The sequence below is a fragment of the Zootoca vivipara genome, chromosome 15 (genome assembly GCF_963506605.1).
Source record: "Zootoca vivipara chromosome 15, rZooViv1.1, whole genome shotgun sequence".
In the NCBI taxonomy this organism is placed as follows: domain Eukaryota; kingdom Metazoa; phylum Chordata; class Lepidosauria; order Squamata; family Lacertidae; genus Zootoca; species Zootoca vivipara.
The window spans coordinates 15311055-15337676 of NC_083290.1; the positions used below are offsets into that span (position 1 = coordinate 15311055).

The 26622-nt window shown below is 47.8% G+C and overlaps 2 protein-coding genes across 4 annotated transcripts in view; one reads left to right on the forward strand and one right to left on the reverse strand.

The window, feature by feature from the left end:
* VKORC1L1 (vitamin K epoxide reductase complex subunit 1 like 1) overlaps nucleotides 1–8940 on the reverse strand; it is a 15130-nt gene extending 6190 nt beyond the window's left edge. Inside the window, exons 1-2 of one of the 3 annotated variants that reach the window (XR_009556805.1) lie at nucleotides 8613–8940; nucleotides 339–1374 (exon numbers count right to left, since the gene is read on the reverse strand). Coding sequence is in view for 2 of the 3 variants with exons in the window: in XM_035138763.2 (XP_034994654.1) it covers nucleotides 1265–1374; nucleotides 8613–8806 (304 nt within the window). In the remaining variant the exon portion in view is untranslated. The remainder of the gene's footprint in view (nucleotides 1–338; nucleotides 1375–8612) is intronic. The other 2 variants (XM_035138763.2, XM_060268377.1) reach the window with 2 other exon arrangements.
* Nucleotides 8941–16995: 8055 nt separating this feature from the next.
* On the forward strand, nucleotides 16996–25267 carry METTL27 (methyltransferase like 27). The gene is made up of 5 exons (XM_035138764.2): nucleotides 16996–17193; nucleotides 19023–19151; nucleotides 20899–21034; nucleotides 22651–22743; nucleotides 24212–25267. Exons 1-5 carry the CDS (start codon nucleotides 17065–17067, stop codon nucleotides 24433–24435), a joined length of 711 nt encoding a protein of 236 aa, XP_034994655.2. The 5' UTR covers nucleotides 16996–17064; the 3' UTR covers nucleotides 24436–25267.
* The last annotated feature ends 1355 nt before the right edge of the window (nucleotides 25268–26622 follow it).

Below are 26622 nucleotides of genomic sequence, written 5' to 3' on the forward strand. Positions count from 1 at the left end.
TGTATCAATTTTTTGAAACAAGTAGGTCAGTCACCGCAGCACTAACAGACCGCCCACTGTCAGGCAGAGAAACAGGATTTGTTCAAGGATTTCTGCTTTCTTTAAATGCTTAAAGCCTCAGAGGTTACGAGCTCCAAGCCCTGGTGCCGATGTTAAGTCTGCTCCATCTTACTCGAATCATGGAAACTGGCTGTAAAAAGTAGTAAGGCTCAGAAGGCCTTCAAGGGGAATTAGATAAACTCATGAAGGAAGAAGCAGGGGCCTGTCCTCAGCTAGTCCCCCCAAAAAGGTACTTCACAATGCTGCCCACCACCAAAATATCAAAGACCACCAATTACCATAACACTTCAGTTGAGGCTCCCGGGATATCCAGCGAGGAAATTTAATGCACAGCACCTTTGCAGAGAAGGTGTGCAAGTCCTTCCTCTGTTACATTATGCAGCGCCAACACCGGGCACAGCATTTTAAAGCGGATGCAAGCACAGAGTGGTCACTGCCACAAGAAGCTGACAACCTGAAGTTTGACAGCTGGGAGAGCAGGAACAGCAGGAGTGGGGAGGGTGGGAGGAAAGGAAGGGTTAATGAGAGCAAATGCTGCAAAACACCCACTCAGGCTTGCAAAGAAGCCCCATCAAAGTTATACTGACTCCAAGGATTTGCAACCTGCCGGGAGCCTGGAAACAAGAAGGGCCAGCTTCCTTCTGAGTTACAGCCTGGTTTTGTCTGGAATGGATTCCACCTCACCAAAGGCACCAGGTGAGTGGCTATTTGCAAGCCTATGCATTCACTGAAAATATGGTTTTTGATTATCTCATAGCTGCCAAGTTTTCCCTTTTCTCGCGAGGAAGCCTATTCAGCATAAGGGAAAATCCCTTAAAATAAGGGATAACTTGGCAGCTATGTTATCTGGAGGAAGGGAGTTTGGGGAGGATGGTTGCCGCCACATTCCCCATCAGTTGTGATGCAGCTGAGACATTTTCCCCAGCCCTGAACATGGCTGACAACTAACAAATGTGTGTTAATTTTGATGGCTGGGAATTGGCTATTCTTTCCAGCTCTGCTTTAGAATTGTCGGTGTTACTGTGGTTAAGGACTATGAGCTGCTGACCTGCTTGTTCAGACCATGGAATGGGAAAGGCAGTTCAGTGAGGATACAGGATGCAGCTGTACCAGGAAGCAAGTTTATTCAGCAGAAGGTGTGTGACCCTGAGCACCACAGACAAAAGATAATGGAAAATGGAGGGAGGGAAGTTTTGACACTTACCAAGTAACATTTGTAGAACATAGAACACAAGACCGAAGACGCTGTTCGGTTGATTTATTGCACTGTCTTTTCCAAAAATGGAACCCAGCAGGCCAAAACCTCGACCCCATCTGAAAGACAGTGGAGCAGTTAGTCTGCGTTGCATGAATCAGATTATTTTGCGCCTCCTACAGTAAGACAGGCGAGTGGGAAAGGAGGCGTTGCACACACAGCTCGGCCATACACATACAACACAACAGAGAAGACTGGAATCATTTGATTTGGAAGCTGCAAATTATAGTGCAAAATGCTGTGGCATGATCGCTGACAGCATGGAACACCTGTGATCAAAGATCTGCACTGGCTACCAATTTGCTAGGTGCCACTATTAGCATATAAAGCCCGTAACAACTTGGGAACCATTTACCCACCATTTAGTCAGCGGAAATGGCCCTGTTACAGTTGCCACATAATACCCGTTCCACATTCATAAGAAGTCAACTTTTTAGTGTGGCAGCACCTCCACTTTATGTTGTGATCTGCAGAGGAAGGGCGGTATACAAATTTAATAAATAAAACAAATAAATACATTCTGGAACTCCCCGTTTATTGACATCGGGCAGGCACCTTCGCTGCACTCTTTTCAGCACCTGCTAAAAACATTCTTGTTTAGACAAGGCCACGCAGATCTTCAGAAAGTTGAGGTGAGTTTTAATCTATCATTATTTTAACTTTGTGAAAGCTTTCAATTATTGCCATTAATTTTTCTTATGAATTTTATTGTATCTTTTTTGTAAACCACTTAAGAGGGTTCCCCCTCCCCTACAGTCAAGCGGTGTATAAATTTTATGAAATAAATAAAACTATGAAATAAGCGCTTCCCTTTCATCTAGTGGCTGGCTTTGAGGGTGAAATATTCTGATGTTTAGCTGGTGATATATCACGAAGTTGAAAACCAGATATTGCCTAACAAAGACTGACTTCACTGCTTTGTCAACCTCATTTCTCCCAGTGGTTTAAGCATATTAAAACCATGACCTCACAGTTTAATTTCTGACCATGATTCCAGACAAGCCGAGGAAGGCTTTCTGCAGCATTAGGAATGCAGGCAGTGCCCTCAACAGCCCTTGAGGGCCGCTATAAAAAGGGCTCATTTGTGTTCAAACAAGTGCGGTGACTCGTGAGCCTTCAGCTTCATACCACCGCTAAACAGAACCTTTTACACAAACCTCAAAGAGAAACTGCTCCTGCTGATCCTTGCCAGGATGCTCTGTGGCTCCTCTGCTCAGTAATTAAATTTGTTACGGGATAATAAAGGATTTGGGGATTAGTAAGGCCATAAACTTGCTGTGTTGTTTCCATCGCTACTGGAACGGTGGGTCTTCTGTCAGTTGCTCTCTTTAATTTTTCTGCTTTACTAGTTTTTGATGGTTTTTGGATTGGAGTTTTTTTGTGGTTGTTTTGTTTTGGTTTTACATCAGATGAAATGTAACTTGCCCTTAAAAGAATCACTCAGGTTTCAGATAAGCAACACCAGTTATTAGCAAGTCCTTGCTACACTATACTGTAGTGCAGCCAGTGAGACCATGAATGGGCCATGCACGCATTCGAGTTTGTTAAATTGGGCAGGGCCGGCAAGGGGGTTCATAAGAACATAAGAAGAGCCGGCTGAATCAGGCCAATGACCCATCTCATCCAGGGACCCTCTTCTCACACTGACCAATCAGGTGCCAAACCCGCAAGCAGGATTTGAGCGTAACAGCACTCCCCCATCCTGGAGTTTCCAGCAACTTGTATTCAGGAGAATTGGTGCCTTCAACTGTGGATGCAGAGCAGAGCCATCCTGGCTAGTAGCCCTCTCCCTGCAATGAATTGCTCTAATCCTGTTTTAATGCCATCGAAAGCGGGGGGTGAGTTCAAGACTGTATCAAAGTTCTACTCAGGGGAGACCTATTGAAATTAGTGGCTCTACATTCACCACTTCTATTAACTCCAGTAGCTCTGTGACTAAAACTGGATACGACCCTTGGCCCTCCACTGCTGCCTGAGCTGGTCTTGAGGATAAGGATCCTGCGGCAATCCGCTAGACTGTATTGCTATCCCACTGGTGCACATTGTACATATGTGTTCAGGCCAGATTCCATCAAATTTACTGAGTGTCCAGCTACATTCCAAGCTTGCATGCATAGAGGATGATTGGGATCAGAAGGTGCCCTGGAGTGAGGATGCAACATAAAGTGCTGCAGCTTGGTGGTAGAGCACCTGCTTTGCAGGTTTCAATGGAGGAGATAAAAGTTACTAGCCATGATGTGTCTCTGAATACTGGTGGCTAAGAATCACAAACCATGGAGGGTGGTGTTGCAGTCAGGTCCTGCCTGCAGACTCCCCACTGAGGCATCCGGCTGCCTGCTGTGGGAACAATACGCTGGACTAATACGCCCCTTTTGGCCTGATCCAGCTGTAGGGCTTTTCTTAGGTTCCAAGTGAATGAGTGCCTAACTTTAAGGAAGGCTTCCTGTACAAGGTAAGGATTTTCTCACACTCCCATTTAAATTTCACCCACATTACCCAATTCCAAACCATGCCAATTCCAAACCCAATTCCAAACCATGATGTGTTGGGGGGGGGAATCTTCTAAAACATTTCACAACTTCAGAAAACATTTCACCTACAGAAGGTACGACTGCTGGCAAATATTTCAGGAGAATGTGCATGGAGCTGCCAAGGTTAAACACCTGACACACACACACACACACACACACACACACACCAGAAATTCCATATGTGATTAATGCAAAGTCCACCAACTTCAATTGTAGCAAAGGGCCGAAAACAATCACTTGCCTGGTCCCCTATGATGAACAGTCTCATCTCTAGGCCACCACGCAGAGACAGCTTGGCTCCTTTTAAGCCCACAAATGGCTAACATACAGCATGTGTGGAGAGGAAGGCTAGTAACTTTCCTACACTTACACCTGCTAGGTTGACCTCCTTTTTTCCAGCAAGTATCCAGCTTTACCTTGAACATAGTGGAGTTGGCAGCAATTCAGGCAGTATTTTTTAAGGTCCCATACAGTACTTCTACAGTTTAATTGTGAAACCTTGTATGTTTAAATCTAGCACACCTGCTCTGGGAGCCAGCTTCCAAATAATCATTTAAAAAGGATTGATTTTCCAGGAACTGGGCAGAAGACACGACACGAAAAATTCCACTGTTTCTAGAAAATGACACACCTGGGTCTTCTCCAGTCCCAAATGAGAAGCAAGACATCTTTGTGTGCCATCTGAAAAAGTTGGAGGGGGATTCTGAACAGAAGACCTCCTTACACAGTATAATGAAGGAGGACTTAAGAAATAGATAAATCAAGCATTCCTTCTGGTTTTCCAGTCTCCAGATTACTGATTCCCTTTAGTTGTGCCATATTGCTGCTAATTATTACCAGGGCATCAAATTTCAGATCTGGCTGCAATTAAGGTGAAAAGAAGAATGATATTTGTCCAGCAGGGCACAAGATCTCCTGCTTGGCTCTGCCAGAGGAGCATAGCTTGACCTGTGACCCCTGCAATGTTCAGGGAGTTCCCTTGCAGGAGCAACAATGTGCTTCAAACACATCAGCTAATGAGATGAATGAAAATGTTCATTCTTGGGGTGGGTGTTGGGACAATAGTGACACAGCAAACTGCCTTATGTCGAGTCACACCTCTGGTCCATCCAGCTCAGTACTGTCAACAACGACTGGCATTTCAAGTTAGGTGTTTTCCCAGGTCTACCTGGAAGTGCTGGGGATTGAGCCTGGGACCTTCTGCGTGCAAAGCAGATGCTCCATCCCTGTGTTATGGCCCTTCCTCAGAGCCTGTATCTTTGCCAAGCTATATCATAGAATAGTAGTTGGAAGGGACCCTGAGGATCATCTAGTCCAACCCCCTGCAATGCAGGAATATGCAGCTGTCCCAGATGGGGGATTGAACCTGCGATCTGGCATGATCAGCATCGTGCTCTAACCAACTGAGCTGTTCTTCCTCCAGTCTGCTATCTTCTCTTTTGTTTCAGCCACATCCCAGCTGTCTTTAGATGTGCTTGCTGGGCCAGCCCCTGACCTGGCAGTGCTCTAGCTTTCAACTGACCCTCTGGGTGGACTCTACATTGTCCTGCATGCCAAGCTAATCCAACTGTGCCAAGACTCACTCTATCAGTTGTCTACTGGCCAACTATGAGAAACAACAGCTAGGAATCAAGCAATACTCAATAAGTAGGGCAGCAGGGAAAGATGTGACGGGAAAAGAGGCAGGAGAGGTCAATCAGAAAGGTCAGGAAGCCTAGCAAATAGGAGAGGTCATCATGGCAATGGGTTGGGAAACTCAGTTCAAAGTATAACTAAAAAGATAAAACAGCACACTATTGTTAAGGAGTGGAGAAAATATGACGCTTTCCCAGCTTTTACTTGAGGGATTTGTTCGACTAAACAAACCACAGGGTCCCTACCCTGTACCAACAGGAATGAGCTGTCAATCCAGCCTCCACACAACACAGGCAAAAAAAACCTAGCTGCTGCCTGCCAAACTATCAGCAAGTCAACATGATAAATAGCAACAGCGCAAAACTGAGACTTTCTGAGGCTGCTAGTGTACTGATGAAAATCTTTCACACAAATAAGATTTCCTCGGGGATTTTATGATGTTTAGTAAGCCTCTTGTCTGACAACACTCCCCATTACCATAAGACAGACACAGGGCTTTAAAACCAAGTTGCACAGGCTATGTCTTTTTTAAAAAAAGTGAATCTATTTCACTGAATTTCTCAAAATGTGGTGAAAACTGTATCTGAATATTGCAAAATCTATAGCATGTCTGATAAAAGTCCATGGTATTAGGGAACATGCACAAAACTTCTGGCTCTAAGAAGTGGATCACAATTCCCTATGAAAGCACAAGGAATTTACAAAATCTTTTTGAAAAGGATTAAAGTATTATGACACCAAGCAAGCCAGCACTGTGGCAAAATGCAGAGTGTCAATATACAGTAATGCACCGGACTTTGGTGCAGAACCTGGGGTAGATCTGCATAAAATAGGAAAAACCACTCGCCTGCAAAAGTATGTACTAGCCTGGGGGAGGAGGCCCTGGAAAGCTCTGTTCTGCTTGCACTGGCCCATTGCATAGTTGTGCTTCCCAATGGGAGGCGAGTCAAAGCGCACTGTCCCTCTTCCTCCCATCTGCTCACTGAAAATCACCCACATATAGCTCCTTGTGATCTCCAAGAGAGCCAAAGGCTTAACAATGCCTCAATCTGCCCTGAACTGGGGCCTCTTTCACCAGTGGAGACCAAGATAGAACTGAGTTCTCTTACTATTGGGTAGGAAATGCTGGTGTAGGAACACAGACTGCATCTGCATAATAAACAAGGTTCTTTGACATTATCTGAATAAGTGCATTTAATTCATCCCTCAATTTGACAAGCTCCTATCTCCGTGTTGCTTGCACAAACCCACACTCCACAATAAACCTTTCCAACCTTACCTCCCAAACATTTCCCGCACCCAACCTCACCCCACCTGCTAGCTTCTGAGACACCATGCAAGTTCCGGCTTTAACAATGATACACATGGTTACTGCGGAACTTGGTCTCAGTCCAAATAAATCTGTCAGCTGACACCTCCTGCTTCCTCCCCACAGCCTAATTTCTGTCAACGGTCACTCAGTCCATCCAGTGAGGCCTGCTGGATGTTGCCTGTCATGACATTCTAAACCCACACAGTAGATCAAAGCCGAAATCAAAACAGTCCAAGACACACACCCGTCAGCTAACACAGCCTCACCCATTTTTTTTCCTTCTCTGCTTCCACCCTGCACTCATTCACTGCCACTCCCTCTCCTACTCAAAAATGTTGCTCAACACATACAGATTCCTGGCATGCACAGCTCTTATCCTGGAGCCCAAGCCTCTTTGCAAAAGAATTTCTTCCAAGGGTCAGGAGAGAAAACAAGTGGCTACATTCAGCCAACGGTCTAGATCTAGAACACTTGTTCAAATACAACAACCCGAACACACAGAGAGCCTTCCCTCTCCTCCTCACTCTCTGCTGGAGAAAGTTCCCAAACAGGTCCAACACATCTTGGTTCAGTAACTGAATCTTCCAACATTTGAAGCCTTTTATCTCACTCTTTAGTTAAAAAAGGCTCCCATAATTAATTACAAATATCAGTAAAGTAGATCAGAAGAACTACAAAGACCAGTCCCTGTCCTCAGGTTAAAAGTTTTATCAATTTACTTAAGTTCCTCCACAAAAAGCACACCCTAAAACCACTCCCTGTAGGACAGAAACTCTTCATGCTAATCTTAGGGGTTATTTGACTATAATGTGGCTGCAGATTTGTCACCAAATGACCTCAGCAGAAATTCCAGAATGCAACACACTATTTAGGTGTTAGCAGATATTGTTCATCTTATGGAAAGCTACACCCACTCTGACTGGGTATTTTACTCTTCTGACAGCTTCTCTTCTTCCTATGTGATATGTACAGTATCCTCTCTCATGTACACAGGTGGCCTTTTGGCCTCACACTCTTGTAATATTTATCTTCCCTAAACTGTCTCTGTGTCTGGTAACTAAGACCACTTCACATATCTGATGAAGCACACTCTTGACCACAAAACCTCTCCCACAATATCCTATGATGAGCTAGAGCTCTTAGGTAGAACAGTAGTGACCAAGATTTGCTCCAAGACCTGTCAGCTGCAATCCTGTACGGTAGGTAGACTGGTCAGCATTAATCACCCCCATAGGGCAGTTATATAGTGGTGAGTCCCAATATTTTTTATTTACTTATTGCAGTTATTTTCCACCTTCTTCTTCAAGGCGCTCAAGGTGCCATAAATGGTTCCCCCTCTCCTCATTTAATCCCCACGCCAACCCTGTTAGGTAGGCCAGGCTGAGAGGCAGTGACTGGCACCCAAGGTCACACAATGAGCTTCATGGCCGAGTTGAGACGCGGACCCTGGTCTCCCAGTCCGACCCTCTACCCACAGCTAACTCCTCCCACTCTTTTATCACCCAAATTCATTGATGTTATCAGTCCCCCTTAAGTATGGGCAGAATGGGAACTGCACCCTCTGCACCTGCCCAGCAAGACCCGAAACCACCCAAGAAGGTGGAAGCAGCAGGAGATACGCGTCGGGGCATTACTGGCGAGAGAGAAGGGGCAGGGGCAGTCTGTACATGCTCAGGGACCCTTCCGCACCGTGGAGGGAAATAACTCAGGCCACCTCAGGTCCTCGCGGGGGGGGGCGGGGGAGTAAGTCAGACGCGCTCTGCACACCTTCGGGGACACCCTCTCCCCCCGAGCGGGTCTCCTCCCCGGCCCGCCTGACCTGGAGGCGATGGCGGCGGAGCAGCGGACGCGGTCGCTAAGGTCGCAGAGGGCCCGGTAGTGGAGGTCGCGGCCCTTCTCACGCTCCAGGTGGCAGGCGTAGAGCGAGAGGGCGATGCCGGCCAGGCACACGGCATAGCGGGCCACCCGCTCCCAGCGCGGCACCGAGACTCGCAGGAGGACGGGCGCCGCCATCTTAGCCCAGCCCTCGCCTAGGCGGACCCGGCAGGAGACTTCTCGCCCCTGCGCGCGCGCAAGCTCACGCCACGACGCAAACCACGTCGCGCCACGCCCGCGCGTGTTGCCTCCCACCCACCTATTGGCTGAGATGAGCCACGCCCCCTCCCCCTCACGCCCCTCGGCCTGGGTTCTTATTGCGGCTTCTCCTCCTCCTCCTCCTTTCTATCTCCTCTCTGAACGTGGCGCTCTCAGACGCGGAGCCAGCCGGCCAATCAGAACCACGGGCGCGTGTATTCTCATGGCCCCGCCCACTCTCATCCTACCGTCCGGCCCTACCCACCGCACCTCTAGCAGCGCTTACCGGTAGATAGGAGGATATCGCGAGGCTTGTGCGTGGCAAGGGAAGGCAATGGGCGTGGTCCTCCACTGCTACATTCTGCCCGGGCTGAGAGTTCGAATCCTGTGTTAGACAATTCCTGGCAGGGGGTTACTTTAATTTTTTTTGTATTACAGTATTTTTATTTCACTACAGTTTTTAATTATTTTTTTAATCCGTTTTTAGCTTTTCCTATTTTATCTGTGTTGTTTTAAATTGTGTAACATAGCTGCCAAGTTTTCCCCTTTCTCGCGAGGAAGCCTATTCAGCATAAGGGAAAATCCCTTAAAATAAGGGATAACTTGGCAGCTATGTTGTGTAAGCAGCATAGATTCCCATCTGGTAAATATATGGGGTATGCAGTAAATAAATATGATAATGATCTTATTTTGAAAATAACAACCACTTAATCCAGCAAGTGTGTGGCCCGATTAGATTATTATCTCTTGATGCTTCTGATAGTGGGCTGTATCCAACCTAAATTAGTCAGACATTCATTTTAATTGATCTGCTCTTGAGTTTTATTTTTATTTTTATTAATAAATGTATCAGCCACTCTTCAACAGCAGGTCCCAAGGCAAGTTGCAACAATTTGAACATTATAAATTAAAAACAGGCAGAACCCCTATGTCTTAAATACTTTTAATGTACTTTTTTATTTGAATGTATAAATTTGTGATTTCATAAATATTGTTTTGTAGAGTTCTTATTGTTTAACCAATTTTATTTATTTCCAAACCCAAATTCCAAGACTTCCCAAGGCTGCTTACATTGAGAGCAAATCTGTAATGTCTCTATAACATACTGTTTCAATCACAATAATTCAGTCACTTTAAATGTAGTCAGTAGTACTGTAAAACAAAATGCAGCAGTCACCTTTGCAGTTAAAAGCCATGGGAAACAGGAGGTTGACTAGATGACCCTAAGAGTCCCTTCCAACTCTGCAATTCTATTGTTCTGTATTTTCTAGGTCAAACTTTCTCCCCTCTCCCACCATCCAGTCTTTATATTAACTCATACTGAAAGGACAGAGCATTCAAAGACATCAGACATAGTTACTACGGTATCTACATATTGGATCCAGACAGTAGGTCCCCTGTTTATTCGGCTCTATCTGGGGCTTGCTGGACGGCCGTTCCGCATTATGAGTCCCTTTTGTTCAGAGAAACAAAGAGGGTCCTGATGACATCCTTTGGAGCCATGAATGCTACCCTTGTGCGACTTTATTGTCCCTTGGACCACAGGAAGAAAGATGGGAGTGGATATTCTATGGACGCACTGCAACGCCATCCGCTAAGTATGACCAACCGTGCCAAGGGAATTGTCATGGGGGGGGGAGGGAGAATCTAAAATTAGACTTTAAGCCATCAGTTCATGGTATACTATTAAACTGCATATATTAGGCCTCTCTGTGGTCTACCCCTGCACACAAAATAATTCTCCCGGAACAACAGGCGAAGGATGTTGATTGCCAATATTCTATATCATATGCCCATAGAACTTGCTCTCCGATATATCTTGATTCTACATTGGAATTTCCTAGGTATGCTAGATATCTGAATAATTTGACTATCCCCAAATATCACCAGGCCTTTTGTATCTAAATAATCTGACAATCCCCAAATATTGCCAGGCCAGATTTAACAGTCTCCCTTCCACAATATTGGAAAGGTGTTACTGAGCTGTCCCATAGGAGGGTCATCTGTGTCCCTGTAGAGGTGAAGTTGTCAAAACTTTGGGTCACATCTTCTGGTAATCTCCATAGTGAGGAATGTACAGTAATAGGCTCTTTTGCCAGTTTTTGGCCAGGGAATTCCTGGCCACTGCTAACAGTTTGAATGATTCTTGACTACTGTACTTTTTGTGATATTCACCACTTTAAGTGGCTTATGCTCCCCACCGCCAATAAATAAATGTTTTATGTTTTTAGCTGAATGATTTTGCATCATTAATTGTGAACCACCTTGGAGTTATTCTTAATGAAAGGAGAGATGACAATGGCTTTAAAATAAAGTTTAAAAGTTCATCTCCTACTTTAAAAAAATGTTAAGAATTGTTCTAAATAGATCAATGTTTTATGTCTTCATTGAATTGTTATCATTGTAAACCACCTTGGGGTTATTTCTTAATAAAAGGTGGTATCAAATGGATTTAAATAATTAAACAAAATTAAACAAAAAAACATCATATATAAATATATTCAAATAATAATAAATGTAATGATAATATGTAATCATAAAAGTACATTTTATTTTCTGAGTCAGACAGACATATATATATATATATATATATATATATATATATATGAATAATTTCATTTATCTCATCTATCATGCAAATATGTAATGATAATATAGAATAATAAAATAAAAATTATTTATTTGCAATGTTTATAAGCAGCTTTTTATATGATATATATAGCCGATCTGCTATGACAGCACAGGCCCAGGGTAGCTAACGTGATGTCCCCCTCCAGGTGTTTTGGACTGCGAGGTGGCTGGTGGGAACTGTGGTCCAAAAACACCTGGAGGGCACCAGGTTGGCAAAGGCCGGGCCGGCTTCACACTAGGCCTTGGCAACGCATTGCTATGGTAACGCTGTGGCGAGGGAGGGGGTGATGGCTCTATGACGCAACCCGGGGGAGGGCTGTATTTGCGCCGCGTGCCGCCAATAGCGAAGCAGAAGCCGGGCAGCTCGTGGAGGAGGAGGAGCGCAGAGCAGGAGGGCGGCGCCAAGATGCGGCGTGAGCGCAGCCGGTCCAGGGTTGCTCTTTCGACAGTGTCGGCTGATCCCCCTGCCGGCGCGGACGACGAAGAGCAGGAGTCGGTCCGTTCCTCGTCGCCTTCGGAGGAGCGCGTGGACCGGCTGCGGGATCGGACGTACCGGGGCGGCCCGCGGGGGCCCGGCGCGGGCGGGAAGGGCCGGAGCCGCCGCGAGAGGGAGCAGCGCACCAACTGGACCTCCCCGTCCGGCCACGAGCGCAGGATCGCCGCCAAGATCCGCGCCAGCATCGCCAAGCGCCGCCGCCAGCAGCAGAGCGGGCCCCGATCCTCCCAGAACCGGAGCCGCAGCAGGGGCCGGCGCCGCACCGTCACCGCCACCTCCTCCCCGGGGCCAGAAGCAGCGGCAGACCCCGACTCTGCTGTCCAGCAGCAGCTGTGCCCGTCAGGAGCATCGGAGAGCGAGGAAGCCTCTTCACCCTGTTGTGACCAACGATGCGCCTCCTGCCCTGTACGCATGTTGTGGCTCCCCACCCCCCTTGCAATAGCTGAACCCACATGCACACACGTGGCCCCCTCTATGCAATAATACACCCTTTCCCGTACACACACTTTCCCCTTTCTATTCAACACTGCACCCTCATACACATACTTTTTTATCCCCTCTAGGCCGGGGTGCCAACTTGAATAAAACATTGGGAGGCCCAGGTAAGCCCCACCCTGCATAATCAATCACATGATGTGGCACACGCATACTATTTGAATGGCAATGCCCATCAAGTTTTGGGTGGCCCACCCCTTCATTTATTTCATGGAGCAATGGGACCTCAGTCCCCCGGAGTTGGTTGCTATGCTCTATGCAGTAATGCACACTTGATTCCATACCCCAATAGATAAAGGTAAACTGACCATTAGGTCCAGTCGTGACTGACTCTGGGGTTGTGGCGCTCATCTCACGGTATTGGCTGAGGAAGCTGGCGTACAGCTTCTGGGTCATGTGGCCAGCAGGACAAAGCCGCTTCTGGTGAACCAGAGCAGCGCACGGAAACACCGTTTACCTTCCCGCTGTAGCGGTACCTATTTATCTATTTGCACTTTGACGTGCTTTCGAACTGCTAGGTGGCAGGAGCTGGGACTGAGCAACGGGAGCTCAGCCCCGTTGCGGGGATTCGAACCGCCAACCTTCTGATTGGCAAGCCCTAGGCTCTGTGGTTTGACCCACAGCGCCACCCACGTCCCAGTCCCATACCCCAACACATCCTTAGAAATATGGATGTGCCCCTCAGTATTCTACAGTGCTCCACCCCACCCATCTTTGAGAGGCACCTGGTCAATGGGGCTAAGAACATAAGAACCCTGCTGGATCAGGCCAAAGGGGGCGCATCTAGTCCAGCATCCTCTTCTCACAGTGGCCAACCAGATGCCCCAACGGGAAGCCGAAAAGTCAGAGCAGCAGCACACTCCCCACTTGTGATTCTGAGAAACTAGTATTAAGAGCCCTACGGTCTCTGACAGTAGAGGGAGAACATAGCCATTGTGGCTAGTAGCCGTCAATAGCCTGCTTATCCTCCCTGAATTTCTCTGATCCTCTTGAAGGCATTAAAGCTGGTGGCTGCAACTCATAGGAAGATAGGAAGCTGTATGAGTCAATCCATGATTGGATCATCTTTTACACCAGGGGTTGTCAACCTGGTCCCTACCGCCCACTAGTGGGCATTTCAGGATTCTAGGTGGGCGTTAGGGGGTTCTACGGCACAAGCTGAATCCTCCTTCCATCGAGCACTGGTGGGTGGTAAGGAAATTTTACCATCAAGAAAGATGCATTAGTGGGCAGTAGGTATAAAAAGGTTGACTACCCCTGATGTACACTAACTGGCAGTGGCTGTTTGGAATTTCAGGCAGGAGTCTCTCCCAATCCTACCTAGAGATGCCAGCGGGGATTGAACCAGAGATCTGCTTGCAAGGCAGATGCTATACCACTGAGCAATAATCCTTGGGGGTTCAGACTTGGCTTTGCTGCATCAGGTGTCCAAATAGCTGGGACAAGTTAATCCGAAGTAGAATCAGCCTTCCCCAGCCTACTGCAATTCCTAGCAACTGCTATTCATAAGCACAGCTCAGAGATAGAGCATCTCCCTCGCAACTGCCTATGTTCTGGCATCTCCATTGTGACTACTGTACAGTACTAGGTATTGATTACCCTTCATGGATTTGTTTAATCCTCTTTCAAAGCCATCCAAGTTGGTGGCCATTTCTACATTTTGTGGTTGTGAATTCTGTGTGTTCAGATATGCCCAAATGACTCCACTGAGTCTTGGTGCGATCTGGAATCCCAAATGCAATAATACCCCTCAAAGGCCAAAATAGCTCCCCCTCTGTGGCTTTTCAAGATTAGAAGCTCTACCATCAAGTACAGTGGTACCTCTACTTACGAATGTTTCTACTTACGAACGGAGCTCCATCCGCCATCTTGGATGCGGTTTAGATAGGATTTTTTCTACTTACGAATTTTTGATAGGATTGCTTCGACTTACGAATTTTTTCTCCCAATGCATTCCTATGGGATTCGACTTACAATTTTTTTCGACTTGCGAATGTGTGTTCGGAACGCATTAAATTCGTACGTAGAGGTACCACTGTAGGTTCATAGGGACATCATCACCTCAATTGCCCTCTACTGGAGAGGTTTGTAAAACATATTCAGGCCACCAAGTTGGTGAAGGCTGCTGTATGCCCACAGATTCCAATCGTAGGACTTCCCCCTTCCAAGGCTCTGGAGAGGTATCTGCATCATAAGTGCCCATAGCATCTGGGGTCAGGGTGAGAGAGATCCTGGATCCTGCTTCCAAAGGCCAGCTTCCAAGTAATACCGGTACCCTACAGAACTTAGGGTTGACTGTGCCGAGCCGGAGAGCCTCTTGTCCCGACGATTCAAGGCCCTTTTTTGTTATCTTGCAGGTTGAAGAAATGACCACCTACTGAGGGCTTTCCATCGCTGCCATCCTGGATGTCAGCTCCTCTGTAGCCAAAAACACCTTGGGCAGAGTTTGCTGCTGTGCTGCAGAGTCCCTTCACACCACTGGGTTCTCATCCTCCAGGGCTGTTTCGGTTAAATAACACAAAGGTTCTCGGGCAAAATTTAGTTTCATGATCTGTCTGGCACTTCCCAAGATCACACACAATTGGAAAAGGTGGGATATGTATGGACAGCCTTTGCCCAACCTCCCTTCAGATGTTTTGGATTACAACTCTTGTTGGTTCCAGCCATGCTGATGGGAGTTATAGTCTGAAGCACCTGGGGCTGATGGGAGTTGTAGTCTGAAACACCTGGGGCTGATGGGAGTTGTAGTCTGAAACACCTGGGGCTGATGGGAGTTGTGGTCCAGAACATCTGAGGCGAGTGGAATACATGCTCCAAAACATCAGGGGCAATGGGAAGTTGTGGTCTGAAATATCAGAAGTACCGGGTTGGGGGAAGGCTGGTGCACATGACATCACCCTTCAGAACTGAAACGGGGGCCATCACCACTGAGTTATCATGCACTGTGGTCCCTAGACTGTCCTGGAGTAGATTTCCTTGTCCACACAGCTCTGGGCTCATTAGAGTCCAGCTGGGCTGGACCAAAGGCCTATCTCCACCTGCATTCCCATGAGGTCCAGCCAGATACCTCCTGTCAACTGGAGAGACTTTGCATGCAAAGCAGAGTTGGGTGGGGATTTGTTGCTACACCACATAGAGGTAGCAAAATGTTTTTGGACACCACATAAACAGGGAAATGGTTTGCAGAGGCATCCTCAAGCATGACCTGCAATTTAAGACTCTAATTATGGCCCCTAGCCAGCTCCCCCTGCCTGGAACTCCTGGTCAAATATGCCCCCCCCGCTGTGTCCCATCAAATATGGCATCAACATTCTGACTCCCTGTACAAATGATATGGGATGGTTGCCATGGAGAGTGGTACCCTGGTTGCCATGGGAGTCCTGTTATCCCAGCCTCCAAAGATGCTGGGCTGAACAGCCCCCATTTCTGCAATTTCTCAGATCGAAAAAACACAGCCAATTTAGGGGACACACACAAAAGACGGCTGTCACGGCACTCAGTAAATTCAGTGCTGAAATGCCATATACAGTGGTACCTCGGTTTATGAACACAATTGGTTCCGGAAGTCTGTTCATAAACTGAAGCGTTCATAAACTGAAGCGAACTTTCCCATTGAAAGTAATGGAAAGTGGATTAATCCGTTCCAGACGGTCCACGGAGTAACCGTTCATAAACTGAAGCGAACTTTTCCATTGAAAATAATGGAAAGTGGATTAATCCGTTCCAGACGGGTCCGTGAAGTACTTAAACTGAAGCGTTCATAAACTGAAACATGGGTGTAATTGGTTCCGGAAGTCTGTTCATAAACTGAAGCGTTCATAAACTGAAGCGAACTTTCCCATTAAAAGTAATGGAAAGTGAATTAATCCGTTCCAGATGGGTCCGCGGCGTTCATAAATGAAAATTCATAAACCGAGGTGTTCATAAACCGAGGTTCCACTGTATATGGCATCCCTAAAATCCCGAGAGTGTGGCCACGGGAATGAATAGGGGACTGGGCTGCCAGAAGTTGTTATAGAACCATAGAATTGTAGAGTTCTAATCCAATCTCGTGCAATGCAGGAATCTTTTGCCCAACGTGCATGGACATAGCCAGGGTGGGCAGGGAGGGGGAAGCTGCCCCCATCAAGTAAATCAATAGAACTGAGGTTCTGCCCCTCTAACATGAAGCCTGCCCCCCCCCCCAGCAAAAATCCAGATTAAGCCCATGTCGACGTGCGGTTGGAACCCATGAGCCTGGGATCCAGAGTCCCATGCTCTGCCAACTGAGCTATCCGCTTTTACGGTATTATACCCCACCTTTCCCCCAAACTTGGACTCAAGGCGACTTACACAAATTAAAACGGCATATAGGCACAAAAACAGAATGCGAAAAGCATGTGGAAGATAAAACACAACTAGCAAAAAACAGCGCAGCACAAGTTAAAAGGCGACTCCTTAAGAAACAGTTCCCCAAAGCCTGCCGGGGGAAGGACAAGGAGAGAGGCGGTCGAGAGAGGAGGAGCCGGGGAGGAGGCGGCCGCTAATGCTGCTGCTCTGGGGCAGCCACTGACTCGCGGAGGGGCGGATATCGGACATGGCTGATGACCGCGCAGACAGCAGCCGCCTAGCCGAGGTTCAGCGCCGCGTCGCCCAGGTGCACCACGAAGGCGATCCGGAGCAGCAGCTCCGTTTCTACGACGGCTGGGCCCCGGAATACGAAGAGGTTACTACTACTCCACCCCCTCCTTACCCCGCTTCGCTTCCGCCCGTAGTTCGTCCCCTCTGCCTCCTGGGAGCTTTCTTCCCTTGCATTCCCTAAGGACAAAATAAAAAACATTCTTTCCAGTAGCACCTTAGAGACCAACTAAGTTTGTTTGGAAGGATTTTTTTAATATTTTGATTCGACTACGGCAGACCAACACGGCTACCTACAAGCACACCCTTTTCTCCACTCATCTCCCATGTACTAAGAACTTGCTGGATTCAGCCAATGACCCATGTGGTCTAGCATCCTGTTCTTACAGCAGACACCCAGATGCCCCAATGAAAAACCCTCAAGCAGGACCTGAGCACAAGTGTCCTATCCTGTGGTTTCCAGAAACTGGTATTCAGAAGCATCGCAGCCTCTGACTCTGGAAGCAGAGCCATAGATCTCTCTTCCATGAATTCCTCCAATCCTTTCTTTAAAGCCATCCAAGTTGGTGGCCCTCACTGCTTCCTGTGGCAGTGAGTTCCATAGTTTAACTATGCCTTCTGTGAAGGATTTTCTTTTCTCTATCCTGAAACTTCCAACATTTGGTTTCCTTGGGTGTCTATGATTAGGCGAGAGGGAAGAAAACTTTCCTCTGTCCATTCTCTATCCTATAAACGCCTAATCGTGTCTCTTCTGGCTCACATTTTCTCTAGACTGAAAAGTCCGAAACGCTGGTAGCTTTTGCTCCACCTTGCCAGCCGCTCCCCAGGCCCAACCTGTTTGGGGCAAGGAGGATTTTATTACCGCAAATGTCTCCATCTCAGCCAAGGTTCCCTGGAGCTGGGAAGAGCCCAAGATACCGTACCTGCTCTCCAACTGCCCTGGAATACCTGGAGCAATAAAATTGGGGTGGCAGGGGGAACTGAATGTTCTCTTCAGATGTGAAAAGGCCAAAAGTACAATTCCTAGCAGAGCCATAAGTTCTGTGTGTGACAAACCTTCCTTATACTTCCTGCAGCCAACACGATATTTTATTAAACGTATGCTGCAAGGGGTTAAAAGTACCCATGCCAGGAGGTTGGAAAAGGTTCAGAAAGAGGCCACCAAAATGCTACAGGGGATGGAACAACTTCCCTATGAAGAATGGTTGCAGCATTTGCAACTTTTTAGTTTGGAGAAAAGGCAGGTAAAAGCTGACATGATAGGAGTTTATAAAATTACACAGGTCCAGGAGTAAGTGAGTAGAGGAAAGTTTGCCTCCCTCTCTCATAGCACTAGAACTTGTGGACCAGTGAAGGCAAATATTCGGAGATTCAGGACTCGTCAAAGAAAGGACTTCTTCAGGCAATGCATGGTTAGACTATGGAACTCCCTCCCACAGGAGGCAGCAGTGGGCACCAACTTGGATGGCTTTAAAGGAGGCAGTAATGCTTCTGAATTCAGCCCAGACACTGAGGTCCAGCTGCGAGGGCCTTCTGGTGGTTCCCTCGGCACTGCGAGAAGTCGAATGCCCTCCCCTCAGATATCGAGATAAATGACTATGCAACTTTTAGAAGACATCTGAAGGCAGCCCTATATAGGAGGGTTTTTTTGAACATTTGATGTTTTATTATGTTTTTTTTATATCTGTTGGAAGCAACCCAGTCAGATGGGTGGAGTACAAACTAATAATAGCAACAACAACAACAACAACAACCTGTTGCTGGAAACCACAGAAGGGGGAGGGGGCTCATGTGTTTGTGTTGGCCACTGTAAGAACAGGATGCTGGACCAGATAGGCCATTAGCCTGATCCATTGGGCTCTACTTATGAAGTTCGGTCCCCACCCTGTTCCTGACTAGACCTCTTTTCCCCTGTAGGATGTTGCTGTCTTGCAGTATCAAGCCCCTCGACTGGCTGCTGCCTGTTTGGCCTCTGTTTTCCAGGAACCCCTCCAGGACGCTCTAGTGCTCGATGTGGCCTGTGGCACGGGACTAGTGGCCAAGGAGGTAACTGGGGTGCCCCAGCCCAATCTCAGCAGAGGGCACCGTGGGGGTGTGTCTCCACCTGTGTCTTTGGCCAGGCCTGGGGGCCGTCAGCTGATGTATCAAGTTATTTGGGGCACAGTGATCTCACCCTGCTGTGAACTGCCCCAATTTGATGGTGCTCTCGTCTCTGGTGTAGCAGATCAGGGAAAGGCGGGCATCTTAGGAAGGCTGCCACTTGAGTCATGGGTCTTATTTCATTGAATCTAGTTTTTAATGGCTGAAAGGTAAAGGTAAAGGGACCCCTGACCGTTAGGTCCAGTCGTGGACGACTCTGGGGTTGCAGTGCTCATCTCGCTTTATTGGCTGAGGGAGTTGGCGTACAGCTTCTGGGTCATGTGGCCAACATGACAAAGCCGCTTCTAGCAAACCAGAGCAGTGCACGGAAACGCCGTTTACCTTCCCACTTGAAGCGATACGTATTTATCTACTTGCACTTTGACGTGCTTTCGAACTGCTAGGTTGGCAGGAGTAGGGACCGAGCAACAGGAGCTCACCCCGTCGCAGGAATTCAAACTGCCGACCTTCCGATTGGCAAGGCCTAGGCTCTGTGGTTTAGACCACAGCGCCACCCACTCCTTTATTTTAATGGATTAGGAGGTTCATTAATATTTTTGTGCTGCTGTTAGGAGTTGATCCATCGGTTAAACTTGGGCAGGGAATATTTTGCAGCCCGGGGGCCACATCCCCTGTGGAGGCAGAGCATAGACATTGTGGTCAGTAGCCATTTAAAAGGTAAAGGGACCATTTAAAAGGTAAAACGTGACCAACTCTGGGGTTGCGGTGCTCATCTCGCGTTATTGGCCTAGGGAGCCGGCGTACAGCTTCAGGTCATGTGGCCAGCATGACAAAGCCGCTTCTGGTGAACGAAAGCAGCACACGGTAACACCGTTTACCTTCCCGCTGTAGCGGTACCTATTTATCTACTTGCACTTTGACGTGCTTTCGAACTGCTAGGTTGGCAGGAGCTGAGACCGAGCAACGAGAGCTCACCCCGTCGCAGGGATTCAAACCGCCGACCTTCTGATCAGCAAGCCCTAGGCTCTGTGGTTTAACCCACAGCGCCACCTGCGTCCCCATTTAAACCCTTATTATCCTCCACGATTTTGTCTAGTCCTCTTTTAAAGTATCCAAGTTGGTAGCTATCCCTGTCTCCAGTCGGAGAGAGTTCTGTTAGAATGTCAGAGGAGCCAACTGGGTCTGCCCAATAGCCCATCTAGCATGGTATTCTGTTCTCACCGTGGCTGACCAGGTGTCTGTTGGAAACCTGCAAGCAGGATCTGAGCACTAAAACACTCTCCCCTCTTGTGGTTTCTAGCAACTGGTACTCAGAAGGCTGTGCTTATATTGTCCAAAATCAGTTTGAAGTCCATAGGATTATATAATTTTCTTAATTTTTCACCTGGCAATATATTGCAAATCATGAGATGTTTGTGTAAATCACGGGAAAAACTGTGAAGCCAGCCAATGCCTCTACAGAGCTCCATCCTTTATTCAGACATTGTGATATACTGTATCGGTATATCACGATGTTTAGCTGGTGATCTATTGTGATGTTGAAAACCAGATATTGCCCAGCTACCCCGACACCATCCCCATCTGGGTCCTGCGGGTGTCGCTTGTGGTGTCCAGTAAGCTCGCGTTTGATTGGCAGGCAGGAGTGGGTGTGGTTCTGGGCTGATGTCATGCGACTTAAGCTGCACCTTCTAAGTTGCAGGCAAAAGGTTTCTGCTGCCTCCACGGCCTGGATGGCAGTCAGGGGATGCTGGAACACGCGTGTCGCAAGGGGATCTACCAGGATCTGAAGAGGTGCCTCTTGGGGCAGGAAGCCTTACCAGCTCCTGAAGGTAACAGGGCCAAGGGGTGCATCACTTCCTGAGAAATGGGTTGAGTGGGTGTGGCTTAGGGTGCAGGGGGTGAGGCTGGGATGGACAAGGCGATGCTGCTGCTTCTTTCCTGCATTGACCTCTGGAACTCTCCCCGAAGGATCTGCTGCATCGTCTGGGGCTACTCCGAGAATGACAATAGTCTGTCACTTGTCAGGTGTGGGTCAGCAATAAATCACATGGAGCAAGTGAAGTTAACTCTTTATGAGAAGAAACAAGGTCTGCTCAGTAGTGCCAGGCCTAATGAGCACAGCAAGTAGATCTTGCCCCTACGAGTCAGTTGTGGGGACTGAAGGTCCCTGCCTTCCCACAGCTGGCTAAACCTCCTCCTCTCCCGGGTCCTTCCCAAGCAATCTGAGACTCCGCCAGTGCATCCGTCTCTACTCCTCCCTCTTCATACCTCTTATGGTTCCGGGAGACCAGAGGGGAAGGGAGCTGGTTGCAGCAGGAGGGGAAGACACCTGTGCCTCTTAACCAACCTGCCTGGTGTCTGCCTCTTGGCCTCCCTCCTCTCCTGCTTCAGCTTCTGTCTCTGATTCTGGACTTCTCTCTGCCACAGACTCTTCCTGTTCACTAAACCCTGTTACCTCTTCAGCTTCTGACACCACCTCATCCCAGTCTTCCCCCCTTCTCCCTCTGAGCACTCAGCATAATCCCACCCCCAATCCCCTGGCTCTGAGCCTTCTTCCCTGGGGAGTTCCCCAGCTGGTTCCTCCCACCATTCCTCTGCATCTAGCCCAGGCTTCCTCCACCTCGGCCCTCCAGATGTTTTTGGCCTACAACTCCCATGATCCCTAGCTAGCAGGACCAGTGGTCAGGGATGATGGGAATTGTAGTCTCAAAACATCTGGAGGGCCGAGGTTGAGGAAGCCTGATCTAGCGAGTCCATTATCACTTGAGACCCAAGTGGGATCAGTAATGCAGAGTGTCGTTTTCTCAGTTCTGTCTGGTTTGCCAGTGCAAACTGTTCCTGGGCACTGTCGTTCATGCTGTAGCAAAAACAAAATGACAACCTCCCCAATCTGGACTGCTCTAATTCTCTCTACATGGGGCCATAGCTGCCAAGTCTCCCGTTTTCCCCGGGAAACCCCCGTTTTCCCAGCTGTCCCCAGCTGAAAAAATTGATTTTTTTGTTTTCCCCCGGTTTATTCTGGTGTGGCGGCCATTTTGGAACTGGGCGGAGCATGCTCAGAAGCGACTTTTGGTGCTGCTCTGCCCAGTTCCAAAATGGCTGCAGCGCGACTTCTGGTGCGGCGGCCATTTTGGAACTGGGCACAGCAGCATCAAAAGTCACTTCTGAGCATGCTCTGCCCAGTTCCAAAATGGCTGCCGCGCTACTTCCGGTATGCTACTTCCAGTCCGGTCCCTTATTTTTCAGAGAGGAACTTGGCAGGTATGCATGGGGCTGCCCTTGAAGATGGCTTGGAGACTGCAGCTGCTTTTCTGCACATGTTATACCTGTCCTTACAGACCTGTTCCATTTGCCTGTTCATCCCTGAGCCCCAATTCAAAGTGTTAGGCTATTTTTTAAATTTTAAAAATACAAATAAATAACCAGTGCTGTTGCTTCTGACCAGGGTGCTATGATGCTGTTCTGATCGTGGGAGCGCTCAGCAAGGGACAGGTGCCCACCAGCGTGGTTCCGGAGTTGCTTCGTGTCACCAGGCCAGGTGGGGCTTTTGCAGGAGATGCCCTGTTGCAGTGGGGGTTGTGTGTGTGAAGCATCACCTAGGTCCATCACTGTTCATCACTGGAATGTGTGCAGAGGAGAAGCGACCGAGAGGATCAAGGGCCTGGGAAATTAGCCTGATTAGGAACAGTTGAGGGAGTTGGGTCTCTTTAGCCCGGAGAAAAGAAGACTGAGAGGTGATAGGATAACCGTCTTCCAATCCCTGAAGGGCTGTCACATGGAAGATGCAGCAAGCTTGCTTCTGCTGCTCCAGTGCGGAGGACCCAAACCAATGCCTTCAAATGGCAAGGAAGGTGATCCCTACTAAATATTAGGAAGAACGTCCTGACAGCTAGAGCTGTTTGGCAGCGGAATGGGCTCCTTTGGAAGGTGATGGAATCTCCTTCAAGGGGGGGGGGGTTAAACAGAGGTTGGGTGGAGGTCTGTCAGGGATTCTTCAGCTGTGATTCCTGCACTGCAAGCGGTTGGGCTGATCCACCAAGGGAGCACCCATGAATCTGTGGCCGCTAGATGGTGCTGGGGGACCTTTTTAACCAGCCGCAGCTAAGGAGATCTACTCCAGTGGAGCTGGGGAAGAGGAATACTGGTAGTTCGCTTGGATTTGGTTGTTCGAAAAAGACTTCCTTGAATTCAGACAAGTCACATTGAACCACCTTTAAGCCCCTCCCGTGCTCTTCAAGTGAATGTATGAAAGGCAGAAATGCCTTTTAACGTGTTTATATTGGAGTTTTTAAAACGGTTTTGACAGCCAGGAGTGAGGATTGACAGCCATGTTTCTTAAATTTTGTTGTGGGATTTTGGGGTTGGGTTTTTGTTTTTTTTGTAAATGCGCTGTCCCTGAAATTCATGTTCAGTCCTCCACCACTTTCCCCGCAGGATTGGACACATTTAGCAATGGTTCCCTGCTTCCCCCACCCCCCGCCCTCCACATTTCCATTCTGAAAGTCAGGATCAATCCATCCACTGGTTGAATGTCAGGGGCGGGTGCCAGGACTCACAGGTCACCAATTTATCACGTGGCATCAATGAAGCTAACTCCTTATTCATGCCGACTCTTCCCCAGGGTCTTTTTCAAGCGATCTGAGACTCTGTCAGTGTCTATCTATGCTCCACCCTCTTAACACCTCTTCTGGTTCTGGGAGACCAGGGGCAGGGAGCTGGTCAAGTCATAGCAGGAGGGAGAGACCCACTGGCTTCTTCACCAGCCTGCCTCATCTCTGCTTTTGCCCCTGGAAGTGTGATGGAGAGAGGCCGTCTTCGTTTAGCCAGTGCAGATTTCCTTCTACCTCCCTTCATCCTGTCCTCCAACGAATCTGTCCAGATGAGGATTTTTTTTTTTTTGGCCAGTTTCACCAATGCTTGTGCGGGGAGGGGAGGAGTGTGGATAAGCCCCTGTGATGCTGACAGGGCTTTCCCTGGACCTGACCAACGGCCTCCTTTCATAACAGGGGGCTACGTGTGCCTGACCACCCGGAGCAACACGGGCAACCTGGAATATAAGGCCCAACTTCAGCAAGTCCTGAACGAGCTGGAGCAGCGGGGAATGTGGCGAAAAGTCGTGGAGCAGGAAGTCGAGGCGTGGGAACGGGCGACATCGGAGAAGGAGTCTGCACAAGGTCTGGAGTATATCCCTGGCGTGGTGTACCTGTATCAAAAGAACCCTGTCTTGTGAGGAAAACCTGCCTTTCCTTTACTTGTGGAGAGACCCCTCAAGGCTGGAATTTTGCTGTCCAATGGGCGGAGCATTGAATAAAGCAGTCTGTGCCTTTGAGCATGTGCAGAGTGCCTTTGGACACTAAATAGTCACCCTGAAACCTCCCCACCCCCACCCCCACCCCAGGCTTGTGCTTCTATGGCCTTGGGACCTTAATATAGCTTAAAGGCAAATTTCCCTAGGCTGGCCTTTTCCAACTTGGTACATACACACATAGACGTCGTTTTGGACTACAACTCCCATCAACCCCAGCTAGGACAGGCAGATTTCGGTTTTTCACTAGGTCAGCCTTCCCTCAACCTTCTGCAGTGGCTCAGATTCAGAACGTGGCGGTAGAAATTGGGTTCAGTTTGCATTTAAAGCCCAGCTTATCGATGTCGCGTTTTCCAAAACAGTGAGAACCGAAGCACAGCTATCCTTAGAAACCTGCACTTCTCTGAGTTTTGCAATGAAGCCATGGCTTTCTCCCAAAGAATTATGGGAGCTGTAGTTTGTTAAGGGTGCTAAGAGTTGCTGGGAGAGGCCCCTATTCCCCTTTCCCAGAGCTACAACTCCCAGAGCGGTTTAACAGTCAACCTCTCTTCCCTGGGAACTATAGTTCTCTGAGGGGAATTGGAGGTCACCCAACAATTGTCTGGACTCATAACGAACCAAAATTCCCAGTATTCTTTGCGGGAAGCCACGAGAGTTTAATGTGGTATTGTAGTTCTTTAAATAAATTGTATGAATGGGGCATGGGGTTTCTGAGCAAAATCAGTTTTCGGTGCAATAAAAGGAAGTGTGTGGTGGTGAGGTTTTTCCCTTCATTGTTCCTCATTTGTAGCTCAGGCAATATACGCTTTGTTAGTTTGGCCCTGGTATTGCTTCTCCTAGCAACCAAAATAAGCAAACTTTTGTAGCTGGAAGAATACCTGGTTAAGGATCTTAAAAATGAACAGGAGAGCGGAGAGTCATTGAGAAGGCAAGGAGGGCACCAGCCTTAAGAACATAAATGGAGCCTGCTGGATCAGGCCAATGGCCCATCTAGTCCAGCATCCTGTCCTCACTGTGGCTGAACAAATCCCTGAGGGAAAAGCTGAGAGCAGGATTTGACCACAAGAGCCCTTTACCCCTCCTGTGGTTTCCAGAAAAGGGTATTCAGAGGGTTTACTGCCTCAAACTGGGGACGAAGAGTATAGTCATCATGGCTAGTAGCCACTGATAGCCCTTTCCTTTTTTTTTTAAATATATTTTTATTAATTTTCCAATTAAAACCAATTATATCACATTCATTATTTCAAATTATACACATATATATATATATCAATCAAACCGAATGTTATGCCAAATCGTCTAAAGAATTTTTTATTTGGGTTCCCATGCTTCAAGAAATTGGGGATTCCTCGCAACCGTCCACTGCCGTCTTTTTTCTAAAGTTCAAATCGTCCTCCAAGTTCATAATAATCCAGATCTTCCCCTTACAGTCACATAGATGTTTTCCACTTTCAACCGATTGTTTCCCAGCTGCTGAGATAAATATCAAACAAGGTTTCACAAATGTTCTTTCTCCTGTGTGGGTTAATCAGTCCAGCCTCCCCATAAATCTTCTTAGTCTGGAGCTCCCTGTTGCGTCGAAGCAGCGCCATCTTAAAAAGCTCAAATCACTTTTCTTTTCTCTCATAGCCATGAAGATTAACGATCTTTATAAAATTTACAGCTTTTCCAGGCAGAAGACCCAAACATCAAACCATAAACTCTTGGTAAATTAATGGATCTCCTTGCCCTATAGCTGAACTTAGCTTCAGGTCGCTGCTCCAATTCAAAGTGCGTCACAGCTCATCCTCCGAACGCGTCCAGGACTCCTTCCGTCCGACTGGGGGGGGGGGCTTTTCTCATCGGCAACTCCACATCTTTAAAAAATATGCTCAGTAACAACAGTTTATAAAGTTCAACTCACACAGTCTTTTGCTTCTCTTTCACTCCAAACAAGCCAGGACATCGCGTCTGGGAAGGTACGAAGTAACTCATATGAAGAAGAAAAAAACTCAATTCCCTTATCGCTCCATCCCCATCAATCCTTCTTCCAGATGATATACAGCCTTTGACTCCTCTCCCTCAGCAGCATAAATTTCTCAGCAGTAAACAGCGCTTCTTCCCCTCCTTCTG

What these genes read in the sequence shown, in the direction of transcription:
- METTL27 (XM_035138764.2), top strand. Translation starts at nt 17,065, where the DNA reads ATGGCTGATGACCGCGCAGACAGCAGCCGCCTAGCCGAGGTTCAGCGC. An exon ending in CGGGACTAGTGGCCAAGGAG is followed by an intron (nt 19,152 to 20,898) that starts GTAACTGGGGTG and finishes GCACCTTCTAAG; the next exon opens with TTGCAGGCAAAAGGTTTCTG. An exon ending in AGCCTTACCAGCTCCTGAAG is followed by an intron (nt 21,035 to 22,650) that starts GTAACAGGGCCA and finishes GCTTCTGACCAG; the next exon opens with GGTGCTATGATGCTGTTCTG.